Source organism: Seriola dumerili, unplaced genomic scaffold (assembly GCF_002260705.1).
Source record: "Seriola dumerili isolate Sdu_G_001 unplaced genomic scaffold, Sdu_1.0 BDQW01000138.1, whole genome shotgun sequence".
NCBI lineage: Eukaryota > Metazoa > Chordata > Actinopteri > Carangiformes > Carangidae > Seriola > Seriola dumerili.
In genome coordinates, this window is record NW_019174393.1 from 10,631,066 (window position 1) to 10,650,647 (window position 19,582).

The 19,582-nt window shown below is 40.6% G+C and overlaps 3 protein-coding genes across 4 annotated transcripts; 1 reads left to right on the forward strand and 2 right to left on the reverse strand.

Annotated features, from left to right (window-relative positions):
• Positions 1-1,625: 1,625 nt before the first annotated feature.
• On the reverse strand, positions 1,626-11,126 carry LOC111224513 (calcium-independent phospholipase A2-gamma-like). 2 transcript variants are annotated; one of them, XM_022749023.1, is made up of 10 exons: positions 11,051-11,126; positions 8,689-9,844; positions 8,303-8,452; positions 8,033-8,184; positions 7,584-7,678; positions 7,279-7,450; positions 7,082-7,139; positions 6,628-6,822; positions 3,078-3,273; positions 1,626-2,892 (listed from the first exon to the last, which is right to left on the reverse strand). In XM_022749023.1, exons 2-10 carry the CDS (start codon positions 9,661-9,663, stop codon positions 2,618-2,620), a joined length of 2,268 nt encoding a protein of 755 aa, XP_022604744.1. In that variant the 5' UTR covers positions 9,664-9,844; positions 11,051-11,126; the 3' UTR covers positions 1,626-2,617. The 2 variants fall into 2 exon arrangements, with proteins under 2 accessions (XP_022604744.1, XP_022604745.1); XM_022749024.1 differs by having other exon boundaries at positions 8,689-9,674; positions 11,051-11,119.
• Positions 10,014-10,583, forward strand: akap14 (A-kinase anchoring protein 14). Its single transcript, XM_022749133.1, has one exon. The coding sequence runs from the start codon at positions 10,062-10,064 to the stop codon at positions 10,581-10,583; it is 522 nt and encodes a 173-aa protein (XP_022604854.1). The 5' UTR covers positions 10,014-10,061.
• A 3,808-nt stretch (positions 11,127-14,934) lies between the features above and the next one.
• Positions 14,935-19,267, reverse strand: thap5 (THAP domain containing 5). Its single transcript, XM_022749025.1, has 3 exons — positions 19,129-19,267; positions 18,593-18,779; positions 14,935-18,214 (listed from the first exon to the last, which is right to left on the reverse strand). Exons 1-3 carry the CDS (start codon positions 19,212-19,214, stop codon positions 17,450-17,452), a joined length of 1,038 nt encoding a protein of 345 aa, XP_022604746.1. The 5' UTR covers positions 19,215-19,267; the 3' UTR covers positions 14,935-17,449.
• Between the last annotated feature and the right edge of the window lie 315 nt (positions 19,268-19,582).

Below are 19,582 nucleotides of genomic sequence, written 5' to 3' on the forward strand. Positions count from 1 at the left end.
CTGGCAGACTTCACTTTACTTTGGCACTCCGCCCTACTTCATACTCAAGGAAGTTGCCAGCAGGATGAACATCGCCACAGTGTGTTAATCTCATGTTCACCTCATTTGTCTGTCTTGTCCATGACACTCGGTCTCCACACAGTCTGACAGGAGACTTGAATAATACTCTGTGCCGTGTTTTACGGTGGACTCTCGCAGATATCAACAGAACCTCTGCATTCGAAGCTTTCAGAGTCGCAGATGAACATTAAGTCAGGTCCGCTATCAAAACACACAAATTAAAAGTGGCATTTTCTAGCAACATCTAGCTGTTTTGTAATTTGAATCAAAACCTGGAATATATGACTGGAATAAATCTTGACTGGAGCAACTCTGTCTGTCAGGCTGCTGGGGTGCACATTTGAACACTGTTGATATGATTATGCATTGGTGTATGTATCATAGTAGACAAAACTGGGGGGTCAGTTCACTCAAAGCACAAAAAAAACATTTCATGTTAACTCCAAGTGGAATCTAGGGGTGCAAATAGTTTTATGTGCGTAGGTTCTGATGTATCCACCTGTGAAACGTCTTACACCACCCAAAATAATAGAGGTGAAGGGAACTTGTATTGCGCTGCTAGTTGATCAAGCATAGAAATTGGTAGCAGGGTTGGGTAAATATGTTTTTAAAGAGTAGTGTGCTCCAGCAAGTCAAACTTGGCCTCGTTTTTAATCACATAATCACTATAATAAAGGCTTAATATTTGTACTTGACAGTGTGTCCAGACTTTTTAGGGAATTCAGTCATTCATCAGCAGTGGTTTTTATGGAAAATTAGATAGTTGGAGATTTTTTTTTTTTTTATAATTTCATAAACTACTATGATTTTTATTGCAGTCCCATCTCTCTCTAAGAAGTAACAGTAAACTGAGATGACGACACATTTTTAGCCATACTGCCTGGTTTTAGCACAGATATTCTTGTAGGATCTGCTTACCCACTGAAAAGACCCTTCTAGAGCAAGGCCAAATGTAGGCAACACAACCATAAATCAGGCCTTGACGTCGGCATGAAATGTACCATGGTGAAGCTAAATCTGGCATTGGGAAAAAAAATTTAAAAATGGGCCATCAATCTATCAGTCAAATCAGTTATAAGACTGACAGGAATGAGGTATCAGTCAAGTGAAATATGTGACATATTATTTCTTTTGTTTCTGGCATGTGTCATTGTTGTGGAGGCTCACATGCATGAATCCTTGTGGCTTATTGTTCATGTTGATTGGGGTAACGACAGTGTGACTGGGAGGAATGACACTATGGAATTTCAGTGGCTGTTCAATGGGATCAAAACAATAAAGCAGAAAATCAATGTGTACAATTGGGGGAAAAAAAGCAATTCATCATAGGAAGACACTTGGCATTCCTTTGTAGCAAGCCTATTGTGGGGCTTTTTGTGGTGTGTGTGTGTGTTTGTGTGAAGTATGAGGCAGCAGAATGGAAAAACAGATAAACATCATTAAAATCAAATAACATGACATATATTTCTGTTGTATGTATAATCATCCATTTTATAAAAGCGGAATCTCAAATAAGTCATCCAGAGGTCAAAGGTCAAAAGAACAGAGTTTATATCAAGGTTTTGAAAACCAAGTTTTATTATTTCATGACACTTTCTTAATTTTCGCATTCCACAAATGAATGAGGAAGGGAGGAATCAGGGGATAATGAGAAATGTCAGATTTATAAAGCGAAAAGCAACAAATGCCGGGGCCGAGGAATTCAGGCTTAAGTGAGGTTAAAGGCAAAAGTTTCACACTAACTAATGGGCCACAATTCAGAGGAACAAAGAAGAACATGCTTTGTACCACAAGGATAACGCTGATCACATTCTAATACTTTATTTTAAGTATGAGAACAGATGTCAGTATGGGTGCCAGTACATAGTGTAATATAGTGTATAGTGTATTTCTTTTATCTCATTCCTAAATTCTGGCAATAACACTCAAAAAGATAATTTGTACTTCAAATATTATTTACATATTCTCAGTTAAGAATTCTATTTTACAAAGTGCATGAGGTCTTTCTCCTGTACAGTGTTAGAAATAGGCAGTCATGTTTATGCTCTCACTAAGCAATCATGTATTAATTACATTTTAATGTATTCAAGTTACCGAAAATGCAAAAGAACATCAGTCTTATGTCTGTACATGTCTGTACCACAGTTATCCTATCATGTTGGCATTAATTCTTAATACCGTTTCTGTAGTACGGTCAACACCAATCAGCAAACCAAGGCTTTCAGCCAGTTTAAAATTCATACATTTACATTTACTTCCTTTGTCTGATCAGTCAAGTGATTGATCTCAACCTCGTATCAAAACCTGCTGAATTCTTTCAGTCTCCATCCAACATATTATCTCACAAAGAATAAATTACATCACATTTGTAATTTCATACTAATATTTATAGTACTGTCTTTTTTTTATGAATAATCATCTTTCAGGGTTAGATGGATGATGACCGAACCATGTAAACATTTAGTATCACTTCCCTAGATGCTTAAAAAATGTGTCCAGTTTGTTCCCTTCTTACCTTAACAACTTGTTCGTGGTCACACTGTTGCCAGGCTAACATCTACAGCTTGGAGACAAAGGGAAGACCCTCGTACATGTCGGCCTTGAGCTTGGCCCACTCGGCCAGTCTCTGGATGGTGCTCTTCTCCTGGCCCAGCACGCTAGCAGCCTTCCTCAGCTTGGCCTCGTTGCGCTCCAGGTAGCGCTCTCCCTCGCTCTTGAGGAAGTTCAGCTTCTCCACGCGGCTCTCGTTCAACGGGATGTCCTCGCTCATGTAGGGGTTGAAGCGGAAGTAGGTGTCAGGGGGCAGGAGGGCGTCCAGCATGGTGTGCACCTCTGAAACAAGGATGGAGGAGGAATCAAAATCTGATGCTCGCTGCAGGCAATTTTACATTTTCATCTTTGATTTCGATTTCAACTGAAATCGAGAAGAACTGCAGTGCATCGCACACCTCTTATCTGTGGTTTATAAGCAATGTGGGACATCAGATATATACAAACAATATTTTGTGTTGTCCTACCCTCGGTGTCTGTGGCACTGCTGATGACGTTGGTGAGCTTGGTCTTCAGGCTTGTGTAGGTCGTGCTGTTCTTGCCCGCCGCCTCATACCGTCCAGTGCCAAGAGACAACACACACTGCAGAGGTGTGTTTGGCCACAGACACTTACACTCATGGATGGCCAGTGCTGTGGGGTTGTTTATCAGAAGTCCTCCATCCTAAAGGAGAAGAGAGGAGAGACACAGTCAGCATCTCCGCAGTCAAATATGTTTACTCAAAATCACATAAAGGAAACTTTGTATCTCTGACATGTACCTCTAGTTTGAATATATTTGATGTGACAGCCGGTAGGGGACAAATGAGGTGAGGAGGACAAGCTGTCCCAGAGCTACACAGCTTTAAGCTGAAGAAAAAGAAGCTCCTGCGTCAGAGACGTGCTGCACTGGCAAACAGCACTGTTTATTCAGAGGTAAACAAGTAGGAAAAATAGTTTTTAGCAGCTATCAGCAGCTAAAATAAGCAATTCTTTGTCATTTGGACCAGAATTGACCTATATAATGAGTCTAATGGCTGCAATACTTGAATAGTATTGTATTATTAGCATTGAATACTGAATTTAGCATGAGTGATGCATAATATTGCATTTTTAGTATTCTAAACCTGACTGAGTTCATTTAGAAGCTAATCATGAATTATTTCCCTGCTTTTTCACGAGGCATGTGTTGTCACTTTCACTAAATAATGTTACCAGCTTCATGAAAGAGCTGCTGACCTAAATGATGCCGACAATAAGAGAAAGAGAGACAATCAGGCTGAATGGCTGCCTGGACCGATTTAGTGCTGAACACTCTTTCTAAGTCTTTCCCCTAGTCCAGTCCTGGACTTTATCCAACCACTGAAGTGCTTTTGGCAAGGATTAATAGAGACGGAGAGTGTGGCACACAAGAGGTCCGACACTCCCTAGCAGAGCAGGGGTAAAGGTCATTTCCAAGCCTCTAGAGGGGGTGGGTGGTAGAAAGGTATTTTTAAAAAAAAAAAAACTTAGTTAGTAAATATCAGTCACCAGCAACCAATACAATAAAAACACTCAAACTCAAACTTGTATTCTTAACCTAACCTAGCTAAAAAAAAATACCTGAATAGCTCTAAAAAAATTATTTTGGATTCAAATACCTGTCTATGGGTGACTGGTGCTTTCCATCGGTGCACTCTGCTGCCCTGCTCTCATTATTAATATGTGACAATACATAAATTAAACATCATTCTGAGCCTGATTATGAAGCTGTTTACCCTCAGGTGTGAGCTATTGAAACAGTGGAGCACAGTTTGCACTCTTGAGACAGAAGGTTAATTACACAGCTGCTCCTCAGCTCTGACCCTCCACCTCTCACCCATGGGTCTCACCTAACTGAATGAGCAAATAAACAAAACACTGATATAATTCAACAACCAAATGCTGGAAAATCATTGGGTATTAGTGTACAGTTTAATAACAGTTAAGTGGTATAACAAATACCTGCAGCTCAAGGAGAAATATTTAGGTTTTACCTTTACATTGAATGTGTTAATGTGTCTCTTCACTGTGTGTGTGTGTGTGTGTGTGTGTGTGTGTGTGTGTGTGTGTGTGTGTGTGTGTGTGTGTGTGTGTGTACATATTTTTGATGCTGTGCAATGACAGAATTTTCCTGAGAAATACCGCTGCTAGTGCTGAAAACTAGAGTAGGAGTGAGACCGGTGGGTGGCAACGGTACCTCAAACTGTGGATAAAAAAAAAAAAAAAAAAAAAAAACTATGCAGCTCCAAGAGGAATGTGGAGAACAACTCACACACACACACAACTCATTCACTCTCCATCTTTTCATCCCTGCTGTCATACTTTCTGCAGAGATGTCACCGGGAGCATAAGCACAAACACACAGACAAAAGCCTGTTATACAAGAAAATGGAAATAATCAAAAATACATATTATCATCACAATGTTGGAGGTGCAGAGAAAGAGGTCCTCAGCTGATTGATCTCTAAAAGAATTACTCCAATCTCTCGCTGTCTGGAACAACATTATAGCTGGAAACTGATCATGCACAGACAATATCGGCTTGTTAGTTAGCTTACTAATCAAAGAACATTACAGTCTGCTTAACACAATAAAAACTAGAAAAGGTCACATGGATTTCTGGAGTTGCATTCACAGTAGTTGCATTACTAAACTTATTGGCTTTTTAGACAAAAAAAAAGACCAGTAGGTCATTTGGTTTAATTAAAAATGCCTCAGAGAATCAAAGCTTGGGTAGGTAAATATGCAGAGTGGGATGGAGATTAGGATGTGTTATTGTTTAAAACATAGTAAAGGCCTGTCTACCATGGGTCTTACATTAGCAAATGGCAGGGGAGAGAAATACTTGTTAGAAGCAGGGATAAGACTAATTTTGCCTAAGTAGGTTATCAAAATGAAGCTAAGCCCTGAGCATAATTGCTGCCCATAAAGACATCTAAAGATATCTGGCCTAATAATCAAATTTCATGAAATAACATATTAAACAACTCAATTTGAACAGCGCCCAAAAGGCACAACCAAGCAGTATAAAAGATCACAGTGGTCGTGAATAAAACGCATTAAAAACTTCTTACATTCTATTCATTTATCAGATGCCTTTTATCTAGAATGACTTATAATCACTGCGACAGTACAGGAACCTTAACGGTCTGATTTTCAGTCACCGACCTGCTACTTAAACCTAATCTACCATTCTTGAACCTAATACTTTATCCTCTCCACTATTCCTGTCTGTCTGTGACTGAAGAGGAAAAAGAGCTAAGTAATAATCAGTCATTACTCAGTGTGAGGATGCAAAGGAGTGATGTGAAGCTCATTATATTGAGTGTATTTTTCCCCATTTTGGACCTTGAAGATCCTTTCAGACACTAGTGGTGGCAGACAGGAGCCCTGTTGAATTTTGTCTTTCATGAGGAATCAAAAACTCTTCCCTTTCCCTGTAGGACAGCAGGCTTAAGTCAGAGGACAAGGCCTTTTGATGTTTCAGGGCACAGACCGGACTCTCTCTCTACCTCTAACTCTCTCTCTCTACCTCCATCTCATTCTGTTCACTTTCTCTCTAATCCTCAGACACTTGACAGCCAGAAGAGAAGATGAATCAATTAGGGGACCACCTTCAAGGTTATGCGTTTGGAAGAGTGACACAAATCTACACACACATCCTTAATGAACACTCACACAGAGTACAGTACAGTCCACAGCGCCTCTGTCCTTGGCACCAGTCTTTTAAGAGATGCAGCATCGTAGCGGAAGTGTATTGATTGGTAAGATTTCAAGGAAATGACCCTCTCGCACTAATCTAGGGCTCTCAGAGAGCTGTGACTTTGTACATTACCAAGGCGGTGTGCATGGCAATTTCAGACCATTAAAAACCATGTTGCTACACTGCTTTTTATCTATTTTTATATATGATTCATTCATTCAAAGCCTCAAATATTTAAATTGAACTAACTAAACTAAACTGAACTGATCTAAACCTGGCGATGCCTCTCGCAGTTCTCTTGGTTTCATGTCATACCTGATGAAGGTCTTTTCCCAGGACAAATTCCTGGAAGTAGCCTGGGGCGGCAGACGAGGCCCTGATAGCCTGCCACATTTTGTGATGGCAGTCTCCAGGGTAGTGGGATCTCACTCCTGGCATGAGTCTGTAGTTCCTGAACACATAGGCCTTCAGAGGTAAACCCCTGTTCACAATAGTGCTCACTGCTGACACCTGGTGGACATAAAAAAAAAGGTTATTTAAATAAAAGCGTGCCTAGTCATAATTTTTACAACACTTAAAGAAATTGGTCTTTTTCTTGCCACTTTTCTGTAATGAAGGAAAAATTAAATAAAACAACACATTTTGTCATCTGAAATATGAGCATTTTTGTGTCTCTGTATGTGCATTTATGCATATACAAATAGAATTAACCCATGCACAAATAGGTGCAGTATTATTAACAGTACACAGATATAAGGATGTGACTAACTTTAGGGCAGTGTGGGTCCCTGGCACTCTCAATCATACATCCCTCACCCATCCGTTCCCTGGAGGAAACACAAAAATGGATTTAAGGAAAGGACAAATTAAATTACCTCTGCACCAGTCTTTAATTCAATTGGTGGGCAGGAGAGAGGAGATATAATTATATGAAAAACAAAGGATAAAAGAGTCGCGCAGACTAACTTGAGGATGTTTTCCCAGATTTCGCTGTCATAGAAAGCATGGCTCCAGCCCATCTTGACAGTTCCAACGATGACATTCTGTTTGAACACATCCGAGCCCAACTTCCTGTACATCTCCTCACACTCTTCTAGGGGGATTTGAAAAATCCCCAACATGAAGGCCAAGATGGCACCTAAAGCAAAGGAACAAGAATGATGTGAAAAGGGCAGTTTACATGAAATCAAATGTGGAATCAATGACAGTCAAGCTTACAGAAGAGTCGAAGGACAACAAATGAATAACACTAAAAAGTGGTAACAATGTACCTGTGCTGACTCCACAGATGTAGTCAAAGAGCTGGTGGACTCGTTTCCCAGTCAGGGTTTGCAATTTATGGAGAGTCTGCAGGGCCAGCAGTCCCCTGTAACAAAGTCACAAAGCTTACACAACTAGACTAGTAAAAAATGCAGCTTATTGTATTTAAATCACTAAACATATAAAGATAGTCATAGCCATTTGGCCGGTCATAGTAATTTTTTGTTTATATTTTTCTCTGGTGCAATTTAACTAAATTAGTTTTAATATTTTGTTAGTTGTCAGTCAAACAGTGGAGCAAGTACTGGGAATTCTAGTTTCTGTCAGTATGACTCCTTTCTTTAGCCACAGTAACATTTGCTTGTAAGAACAGCAAAAAGCAGGTTGTATCATTTTATATTAATCAGCAGAGAGCTGTTTTTTTAATACGGAAAATGTCACATATCCTTAAAAACTGTACCGTGTTCCCCCTCCATCTATGGCCAGGACCCGAATTCCTCTTCCTTTGACTGGTTCGGTGTAGCCAACCAGGGCCAGCGCTTCTCTCACAGCGGCCTGAAGAGGAAGGTCTCTGGCCTGGCGCAAACGCAGCAGGCAGGGCAGCACACTCTCCTAAAGGTCACAATTACACACAAACATACTGACTACTACATTTCCCAGTTGCAAAAACATTTAAGGACTTTGCGACCCCTCTAACTTAAAAAAAAAACAAAAAAAAAACCCCACTAACCTTGATAGCGACACCTCGGGTCTCTGGGAACTCCAGGAGGTGATAGCTGAGCTCCTCCACCCGAGAAGCAAGAAGTTTGACATCAGTGACCCTTTGCAGGCCTTTCACCAGAGCTCTGGTCCTATTGTCCACACTCACCCTGGCTATTATCTGCATGACAAATAGACAGCAGGAACAAAAAATTAGAACCGTCTAATAAAATATAAGGTCATATTAAAGGTTTTTTGATCTATGTTGAAATTTAACAACCTAGTAATGCAGTTTTATATAATACTGGCAGAAAACACAGAAAACATATTCATTTGATAACTGATGTTTTTTCTCATTTTGCTTTTTGGACTCCCTTGAGCATTCAATGATCCTTAGAGCAATACTGAGCACTTTACCTTCTGCCTTTGAGTCAACTGCTGTTGCTTCACTTTATCCACTTTCTCCTCTTCACTGTCTGTCTTCTCTCCTGCTTTGTCTGCAGTGGGCTCTTCCCCAGCGATGGCCGAAGCCTTCTCTTTCTCAGGTGGGATGTTTTTGGAGTCACCTCTGAATTTGGGGACCAGTGGAGCTATGTAACTACCAACAAAAGCCTGAACGCTGGGACGAGGGTAGGATAGATAGTGGGTGAAGCCTTTTTTAGTTGAGGTAGTGGGTACAGGGATGGACTGAGCTGCATTTTCTGTTGCAGGGGTGTCAGAAGAGGGCGTTCCTACTGGAGGACTGAGCTTTTCTGATGGTGAAGGAGGGACAGGAGAGGTAGCTGGCGCTTCAATACTCTTAGACTCTGCCACTGGAGACAAAATAGGAATGTGATCCCCTGTTCTCTGAGGGGTAAGGTGAGGAACAGGCTCACAAGCAGGATCATCCCCTCCTCTGTGCTGCTGCAGTGGCCTGTTCTCTCCATCTTCTACCTGTGTGTTGGTGCCAAAGTAATTATTGATGTGCTGAGCCAGAGTTTTGTAGGTCTCATCCATATTGGTTGAAAGAGCTGCTGGGTGAAACAGCTGCATAGTTTGTTTTGCCACAGTGGAGGACGAGCTCGGGCCAGGCACACTTGCCGCTGAAGCTAAACTGGATGTTGACTTCTTGGTGACAACAAAAGGCTTTTCTGTAACTTTGTGCAATTGCTTTTCTGACTCTTCCTCTGCTGTGTTCCTCTCACCTTCTTCGTCTTCTTTCATGGTGGTTTCAGGTGGTGAGGGAGTAGCTGTGTTGTTTGAGGTTACGGTCTCTGCTTTGACCAGGGCTTTTTCCACATGGGTGCTGTCGACTGCAGAGCTGCCAGGCTTCAGACGGGAGAACTTGGAAATTAGGTCTGTGCTGCCTACTGCCTTGGTGACACTGTCGAGCGTGGTCCTGATCCGCGACATGCGTCTGCTCACTGGGAACAGTAACGGGGGAACTTTAGGTCAATCAGGCAACTGGATAATGCTTTAATGTCTGTGTGAAATAATGCAGCATCCTGGTGGGCTGCCTGCAACAAACTACAGTGGATTCTGTGGAAAATCCATTTTGAAGGGGAAGTATCAATGTTGCTTGTTCCACAATTTCCTGGAAAAAGGATGAAATAGAAATAATCTCAAGAGACAGTGTGCACAAAAAATTTAAAACAAGACACCATCTATATGGCAGGAGTCAACACTGCAAGTAAAAACTGGGCCAACAGAGGGCCTTGGTAACCATAGCAACACCTCGAACAACAACAGATGCTGAGAGCAGCTTTTGCAAAATAGGTTTCCTGTATATTGACCAGTGTTACAGGGACAATATGGAAACTCACGGACCTTCACCTAATGACAATTTCACAGCGGAGTCAGCTCAACTTGTAAAAACCCTGCTGGAGAAACACCGCCACACTATCACGAAGGAGCAGGAGGGAAACTCTCCTGAGAGTGAGTTGAAGAATATTAAGTGGGTTGCAAACAAAGACTTCACGATGGAAGTGGGGAAACAGCAGATTGGGGAATACATCCAAACATGGGAGGTGCAGCCCTGCTGGCTTTACAGTCTGGATTTTCTCTACACGACCGAGGAGGGGCATCACACCTTCTACCACTACCGGGCACGCTTTAGCACCCCGACACCGCGGAAGCCTATTCAGGGGACGGCTAGTGTCTACTTCATCATGGACACCTCTAAAGTCAGAGACCAAACTCTGCCCGTGGAGGTGCACTTCGTGGTGGAGTCAAATAGGCTGGTACACACGCCGGGGAGGACCAGATTCAGAGAGAAGTGGCTGGCGGACGTTATTGAGAGCAAGACTTTGCTCCGAAATGCGGTGCAGTTTTGAATCGACTGTCATTAGACACCACAGAACCACCCAGAAGATTCCTGAATCCTTGCGAAAATACCAGTGCTGTCATTAGATCCCACATTGTGGCTTTGAATTTTATGCTACCCTAGCCACTTCGAAATAAAATAGCTCGAAATGAAAATGACAAGCTAGTTGCCAGTCCTCATTCACTGCTTCTGAATTGTCTGTTTTGTTGGACCTCACAGTTGGTGCAACGCTAAATGTCAGACGTATTCAAGACTGCGACACTATTTATGTTATATTATATGTTTATTTGAAGGAATAAACACCTCATAAGCATGATGTTTGAAAGCTAGCTTGCTAAGCAGATAGCTGTGTACATTGCGAAACGTTTACTAGCTACAACCTCATTTGCTGCTGCTAGCCACGTTAATGAATGAACGGCGTATTGTCAGTTTTTCGACTTTCACACAATTTAACATAATAAATTGTCCTCTTCTTACCTTACAAAACACAGACCGTTAAATGTGTCGCCGAAATGTTTCATTCTATGTGGTGGTGCTGGTTAGAAAAACTAAACAGGAAGAAGAGAGGAAGTGACGCAGATGGCCTATATTATTATGCAGTGCTGTATTTCTGCCACTAGATATCGACAAAACATCGTCATAATAAAAAGAACAAATATTTTCATTGCAAAAACTGAACTGAGAAATTACAAATACAGGTGTTAAGAATTTTGCAATGGATTTCAGACATATTAATGCACTGACAACACTATAATACATGTTTAACTATCACTGTGACCATTTGTGTCTTGAACAGAAAACAGCTGAATGTGTCTGCCTAAAAAAATCTTTGCACCCTTCAGGCAGGGTTGTACTTGGCTTGAAGTAATCAATGATTAAATATTAGAGGTAATGACATTCTTGGAAGTTCTATCAATAACCAATCTCTCTTTTTCTCGATTAACATGCACACACAGTTGCCAATCACTTATTGTTCATAACGGTTTTAAAATCAGTGGGGCAACAGTGTTTTTTGAAAATAATAGTTCACATTCTGAATGTCTTGCAGTCAAAATGAAACAGTGAATCAAAGCCAGCAAGAGTTGTGTTATAACATCACCTGGCTTTTGTGGTCCTGATTTTTATGGTATTTCACTGCCTAGAGGGTTGGATCATGTACAGTGTGAAACAATGGCTGAAGATTGATGTGTTAGTCAGTAATTATAATAATAGGCCCACTATCTGATAGATCCAGGCAGATTGCTGCCCTGATAAAGGTTAATACATGTGGAGGTGTCTTTTCAAGAAGATCTTGTTCACATGAAGAGGAATGAAACACTAATGGTGTGTGTGTATAAAAAGTCAAATCAGGTCAGGGAAAAAAAAAATGTGTCTATGACCTGATGGATCTGTACTTGAACCTTTTATTCACTATACCTCAGAATCAGGCATTTTCTTGGTCCATTTTCATGCCTTTTCATGCATTACTATACTTTGACATTTTATGCCTTACTATACTATGTAGTTTTTATGACTTTTTAAGCCTAAATATAACATGACATTTTTATGAATTTTCATGCTTATGTATATTGTGACATTTTTATACCGTACTAAAGTATGTTGTTTTTACGACTTTTTATTCCCTACTATATTATGACTTTTTATTGGAATTGTGGCGGGGTTGTTTCATCCCTACCGATATTGAGACCAAATGGACGCCCCTATGTGGATGTACACTATTGTAATAAATTGCCATAGTATCATACAGTAAATGGATAAAAAATCAGTCTAGCATTCTGTTTACTATTGCCCTTCCTTAGTAGAATACCTCAGCAGAACATTACCCTCTTTCAGGAACAATATTCACTCTTACTAACAGTTTCTGTTCACTTTCAGCAGAAAGCAAGAGGCTCGAGAAGCAAAGATGATTGACAACACTTAAATACTATCATCTTCTTCTGCCTCATGCCTACATTACCGTTATGGACACCCTGCTTTGACATAGAAAGTATATATTATGTTTCATTTGTCATGGGTGAAGCGGTGATGACATCATAGTCCTTTTATTGCCACTGCTCCTTCATGGTGATACTACTGCATATTTCCCCACCATCACTCTGTTAATTACTATGCATGTCCCTCTATCAAGATGCATTGTTCTGTACAATTCAAAAAGGTATTGAGAGAAAAATCATCAGATACAGTATGCTTTTGACAGCAAGTGATTATATCAGTGTGGTGTATGGGGTGGTGCTTAAGTTATTATTAATATCTTCAGCTGGAAATATAAATGTTATTTGTGTCCCAGGAGGTTTGGTTTACTGAATGTTTAATGAGTTTTTAGGGCATGTTCTTCCCATTGCAGTAAGACATCTGTATTCTGTGGAGGACAATATCATCTCTGTCTCTGCCTGTCTGTCTCTTCAGTCTCAATTTCAGAGCTTTTATGGAAACTCCAAGTGAATTACTGTCCAGCCTGCCTCTTTTATCAGTGGAGTATAGCAATGTTTTCTTTTCACCACTGATGCAATGGTTTTCTCAGCTGCTCTTTCAAAACCAGATATTTGCAATGCAAGTAAGATGCAAAAACATTATGACATTAATACTAAATCAGTTGCTACATCAGTAATGGACCTGAGCATCTGGAAGGTATACAGTATTTACTCCTGATGCACTTACACTCTCACTGAAAACAATCTCTGGATCTGAAAAACTCAAAAGATTAAGCGTAATCTACAACAGAATACAAGCATTTTAGCACTTGAGGACCACTTAAGACAGTCAGTCAGTTCTGAGGAGTTACAGGTTAATAAAGATTAATAATACATTTAAACAGTTCAGGGGTGAAAAGATTTCCATTTCAAAGTGCATTTTTAGGTTATGGGTCCAAGGAGTAAAAAACGACATTGGTCAATTCTAGTCATTTCCTAGATTTCAATATTTGTGTGCATATGAATGTCATAATTATCATATTGACATTCAGTCAACACTGACAACTTTGACCCCTCTCTCCCCTTCAAGTCGATGGGTTTCGCTCCTCGCAGCCCCCGCAGTCACTTTGCATCGTGGTGCGCCAAAGGAGGAGAATGTGGAGATGTTCCCGCGCCAACTTGTCAATATTCCAACACCTTGATAATGCACGGAAATGTTGATTGAACCTTGAAGTTACGAGTCTTGTGGGAAACATCAGGAATTCGCGCTAGAATGGATTCCAGCAGCAACAACTCTGAAATGGCACCAGATATGGATGGAGAGGTGTATGAACATTTTGCGCTCATCCGAGCAGGAATTTTGGGTTTGGTTTTTGTGCTGGCAACGGCTGGTAATCTTTTTTTCTTAGGCACACTTTGGAAGAAGCGAAAAAGAAACTCAAGGACCCAGCTTTTCCTCTTGCACTTGTGTTTGGCTGATCTGGTGGTGGCTTTCTTCCAAGTCCTGCCGCAGTTTTCCATTGAAATTACGCACAGGTTCCGAGGCACAGACTTCCTGTGTCGGTTGGTAAAATACTTGCAAGTGGTTGGGATGTTTGCCTCCGCGTACATGATAGTGGCTATGACTTTAGACCGGTACCATGCGGTTTGCAAACCGATGGTTTCCTTCTTGAATGGCTCATTTAGGAGATATCTCTCCATAGGCGCAGGGTGGCTGCTCTCGCTCGCCTTCAGCGCTCCTCAGTTCTTCATCTTCTCTCTCCAGGAGGTGGGGGAGAACCAGTACGACTGCTGGGCGACATTTATTGAACCGTGGGGGAGCAGGGTTTACATCAGCTGGATCACCCTGTCAGTGTTTGCCATACCTGCCGTCATTTTACTCTATTGCCAAATAAGAATATGCACAACAATCTACTTCAACATGAAGAGAAAGGCGCTGCAGGCAGGGCGCGCAGACACGAAGGGGGTGTCCAACGCGATGCTCAAGACTGTGAAGATGACATTTGTTATTATAATGACATACACCGTGTGTTGGAGCCCATTTTTTGTTGCACAGTTGTGGTCTGCATGGAGTCCAAGCAGTGCGCCTAGTCAAGGTTTGTCTATTTGGAAAAAAAAAAAAAAAGTAGATCCCCAAACCTGAAGGACCAAATATATCCTAATTGGTAATTACTGTCACTTTGTTGAAGGCCCATACGTCATCTATTCTTTCTCTTTCAGGTCCCGTGTTTGCTATCATCATGCTGCTGGCCAGTCTCAACAGCTGCACCAACCCCTGGATTTATATCTACTACAGCTAAAATGGTAGACCTGCATGTGCCAAAACCGTTAGACATTACATATCAAGAGCTCATACACGCCTGACCTGAGTATCTCATCAGGATATCTGACATCCAGAGAACTAAAAATCCATCATGGATCCTGTTTTTTTTTTTTTTTTAATCTGTAGTTTCTGCCAATGCATGCTTGTAGATATAAGACTGGATTTCTGTTGATCTCTGTTTGCATCTTACAGTATTTTGTCAGTGGTCACATGTTTCATCATGAATAACAGAAAAACACATATTTCACGTTTTAGCAGAATAGTTTGCAGCTGTGAACCAAGATGACACACACAGTACTTACTGCATATTAAAAGTATGCAAGCATAAGTTTAGAACAGGAGTAACAATGTTTGCACATAATACAATACTGTCTTTCATTCAGTGCCGGAGGACTCTGAGACGAATATTAACACAATTTCAAAAACAATCAGGCATTCTATACACACTGTACAGATAAACGGAGCATACACCATCCATATTTAACTATTTCATGTACTGTAATGTTTTCTTTGCTGGGTGTTGTGAACTGTACACACGAGCTATTTGAATCTCTCTTTTTTTAAACTGCTTCCTGCATGATCACAAGTAAACACTGAAAATACTGTTCCTGACATTTAATACAATAATTAAATGATAATTTACTATTTATGGCACTGATGTCACCCTCTTTAATTTACCTGCAGCTGACAGGGAAACCTGAATCTGATTCTGTAGCATAGATGTAAATAACCTGTTGGAATTTATCATTGTCATTATCTAAACAGATTAACACAAAGAGATTTGGCTTTAATTTTCAATTTTGAAAAAGCTTTTTAAAATGGACTTTTATCATGAGGCCTTTGCTTATTTAATCTTATTGTCAGTCTGTTATGTTCTGATGTTACTATACTTATTTTATTATAAAAACATTTATCCTGAGTCCTATTTTATTGATCATCAGTTGTTCATTTCCGTTTCTCCTTTTGCAATAAACAAAGATTAGTAATATTATTCCACTATACACTGAGATCAAGGCCTGCACTTGCTTCTATAGGATTTGTTCCTTGCTCCTTTGTTGCCAGGAGATCTCAGTGAGATGGCGTTTTGTCTTCCCTCCGTGATTAGGAGCAATAGGATTACAACAATGTCATTTCATTACTAATTTCAATAATCCATTCTCTTATTCACTGCTGGTGCGGCAGGGACCAGTATCACTCTTGAGCAGGGAAATGTGTCATCTTGTAACACCCTGAAGTCATTTGAAATTGCACTTTCCACATCCTTTCATATGCGCAATCAGTCATTTTGTAATTAATTCAAAAACCAATTTAGCCTCTCCCCTGCCCCTCTCTTATTCCCTCTGCTACACAGCTGGTTTGGAGAATGAAAGTACATCAAATCAAATAGCATTTACCATGACAAGCAAGAACAAGCAGAAACTCCATCATGCCAACATCATGGATGTATACTGCCTTTTTAGTCCAATTATGTAATGCACTTCTGAATGCTTTGCTTGATTAAATCAAAAGCCACAGCCCCCAGAGGCACACATGATTTAAGAAAAACATTCAAAGAACACCTCACCCTACTTCAAAGTAAATCCACTGCTCATTTTTCTGTAGAGCTGAACATTTTGCAGAAGATTGCGTAGAATGACAATGTGCTACTGGAAATCAAGCAAAGGGCTGAAATAAACTGAGCCTCTGCTTATTTGAGCATGATTGCTAGTGATTCCAGGACTGTGAAGTCTGTGCTATTACAGGTGTGAATGCTGTTCTTTGAACAGGGTTAAAAGAATTGATTTGATGTGATCTTACAAAACAAACAGTCTGTGTTACAGTTAAAGTTAAAAGGAAAGTTAAAAAGGAAAAAAATTTTCCGTATATCAAAGTATTAAAAAGTGATGATTCACTTGGGGTCCTTTAAAAAGTCATCATTACGACTTAATTATAACAAAAATACAGCACTTTAGCAGCAGGGCGCTAAGAGGACCTTTCTTGTAACTCAAAAGTAAAAGCGCAGATTGAAGAAGAAACTGCATGTGTCCGTGCAAAACATGGCATGACCTGTTGCTTCTCTGAACCCTCGTCATCATGAATCATAAAATGAGCTCAAATCCTATTCATATGTAAATAGACAGAAAATAAGAATGACTACATGAATGAAGTCATGAATTCTGACTCCGGTGAAACAACAAACAACACCATTAAATTATATAGTAACAACAGAGATTATAGAGTAACAAAGACAACTGTCAAACACTGACCAGATGATAAAACATCATAACAGGCAGATGGCATTGTATAATAAAAACAGCAAAAGAGCTGTTAATAAGTTAGCATATGGTGTTGATGACACAATGGAACAGAGAATCTTGAATATCTATCAAAAATGCATAGCAACAAACCATTGAAAATCTGTGCTGCCAATAAAAATGGTTGTACAGTGCCACCATGTGGACATAAGAAGACATACAGTTGTAATATGGAAATGTGAGAGCAATATTGAGAACACCAAGTACCAATTAAGTTGTGTAAAATCAGGCACTATTATTATTTCTGTGTTTTATGTATGGCATCTATAGAAGCATGTGCAAGATGTTTGCAAAAGTGACTCAATGGTAACAATTAAAGTACAACCACATCCACAATATTGGTCCAAAATCAGAGCAACATGGACGATATATAATCTTCTAAAACTTTCTGTTTCTCTTTAAAAACAGCCCCATCCCTCTTCAGGAGGGCTATCTCAGTCTCAAGAGCATGGATTTTAGCCACCGTGCTCTCCTCCCTGTGATCCAGTTCCAATATCTTCGAATGCAAACTCAAGATCTTACTCCAAAGCTGATCTTTGTCTGTGTCCGGTCTGCAGTACGAGTGCTCGTAAACAGAAATGTGCTCTCCCTCACTGGGTACCCCCTCCCCAAGAAAGCAGCCTGTGGGTTCGTCCTTAACCATTTCTACAGGAACAAGGCGAAAAGCCTGGCCCAGTGCTGCTTGGAGGGCAGCTGCATCCACAATGGCCTCTCCATCTGAGAAAGGGCCCAGCGATTCACAGCACAACACAGTCACAGTGGAGTCAGCAAGCTCTTCAGAATGGGGCTCAGCGCATGGGGACAGTGCGAGGCAGGACACTGTTGGCATTCCACTGTCACCTGGTACCTCACAAGCAGCAGTCTGTATGTCTGACTGGTTCCCATGACAGGAGATGCCAGTGTCTGACACCAGAGGCAGTTCAAATACCATCTCTGTGTGTTCAGCAACAGTGTTGTTTGATGTGCTTGAATGGAACTTTTTGCATGTTCTGCTTAAAATGAGTGGCCTCTTACCGAGGGGACAGTCAAATCCTGTGGGCTCAATGTCAATCTCTAATGTCCTGGGTTTGGCCTTGGGGCTCCTTTTAATGGTGGTCCCTTTTTTCTCACCATCCTGAGATAAAAAGGAAAGGAATGTTTATTTAATGAGATTACGCAAAAGTCAGTGCAAGTGAAAGCACAATACTGTAACAAGCTACATGTCTATAAAGGAACTGTGATGGACAAGAAATCAGAAATTCCCCGCAGAGCAATATAATTGATATGAGTGACAAGAATAATACATTAAGAACAGGCTTGCTGCAAACCAAAACGTCTTTGCTTTTACTGCAAGAAAATGTGATCTTGCACATTTTGGCATTTGGCTTGTGCTCTTACTCTTGCAGAAAAATGTCTAAGTTGGTCCACAGCTAATTTGCGGAGTGCAGCAAGCCCTTTCTTCATGATGGAACTGTGACAGACACTGAGACAGGAAAGCAACACAGACACATACATCCTCATTGGAGGGAAAAATGGTCGGGATGGCTGTGTTCTTCAGGTAGCGGATGCCCCATCGAATATCGAAGCAGTCCTCTGTGAAGTGCTCGCTGCATAGGCACTGATGCCGACTCGGGGTCCACTCCTCTCGCTTCATGTTGTCCACCCATTTCTGAAGCCTGGGCTTGTCTTGCAAGGGAAACCTTAGGGGTAAAGAGAGGGAAATGTAAATGGCTGTTTTTGAAGCTGAAACTACAGGCAGGTTTCAGTAGGGGAGTATCAGTCTCACTTGAATGTCTCATCATTTCTAACATTATCATTACATCTCATTCATTCCAAAGGTCTCACAGTCTCTACCTGTACTACTACAAACAGGTAACCATGACATACATTGTATACCACTAATATAACATTAATGCTAACTTCTAAATTCCTATATAACCAATATTAAGTTTGATTAAGATGCTACAATTAACAGAATATAAGCACTTGCAGCCAAACTAACAGAAATTTCAACTTGGAGCCACTCCAGAAAGCAAACAGAAAACATACGGGTAGAAGCTAATTCTCTTGTTGTCTTGTCTGGAAGCACTTCCTCCGCGGTTTCTGCAAGCTTTTACAGCGCAGTACCGTGGCATGTCTGCAGTGAGACTACATGAAAACGCTTCACTGAGACACGTTTGCAGTTAAAATGTTTTGACAACACAAAACAGCTCGTAAAAGTGTCACTTCCGGGTTGTAGTTCTCCTAGCGGAAGTGACGTTTGTTTTCAAGACAGTAAACGTACCTTCCACGACTACAAACGGTTGCACAACTATATGGAAGTAATTAAATAAATTAAGACACGTGACCTTTAAGGATTCATCAGCTATTTTATATGAGAAGAGAATAATAAAATAATGCAGAATAAAATGATAAAAAAACATACTTTTATTTAGTCGGCTGAAAACATGTTTAGATCTCACAGCTCAATCGATTAAGCGAAAACGGAAATGTGCGCGGTTTA

What these genes read in the sequence shown, in the direction of transcription:
- akap14 (XM_022749133.1), top strand. Translation starts at nt 10,062, where the DNA reads ATGGAAACTCACGGACCTTCACCTAATGACAATTTCACAGCGGAGTCA.
- thap5 (XM_022749025.1), bottom strand. Translation starts at nt 19,214, where the DNA reads ATGCCACGGTACTGCGCTGTAAAAGCTTGCAGAAACCGCGGAGGAAGT. An exon ending in AAGAGAATTAGCTTCTACCC is followed by an intron (nt 18,780 to 19,128) that starts GTATGTTTTCTG and finishes TTTACCCCTAAG; the next exon opens with GTTTCCCTTGCAAGACAAGC. An exon ending in TTTTTCCCTCCAATGAGGAT is followed by an intron (nt 18,215 to 18,592) that starts GTATGTGTCTGT and finishes TTTTTATCTCAG; the next exon opens with GATGGTGAGAAAAAAGGGAC.
- LOC111224513 (XM_022749023.1), bottom strand. Translation starts at nt 9,663, where the DNA reads ATGTCGCGGATCAGGACCACGCTCGACAGTGTCACCAAGGCAGTAGGC. An exon ending in AGTTGACTCAAAGGCAGAAG is followed by an intron (nt 8,453 to 8,688) that starts GTAAAGTGCTCA and finishes TTTGTCATGCAG; the next exon opens with ATAATAGCCAGGGTGAGTGT. An exon ending in TGGGAAAAGACCTTCATCAG is followed by an intron (nt 3,274 to 6,627) that starts GTATGACATGAA and finishes CTTCTCCTTTAG; the next exon opens with GATGGAGGACTTCTGATAAA.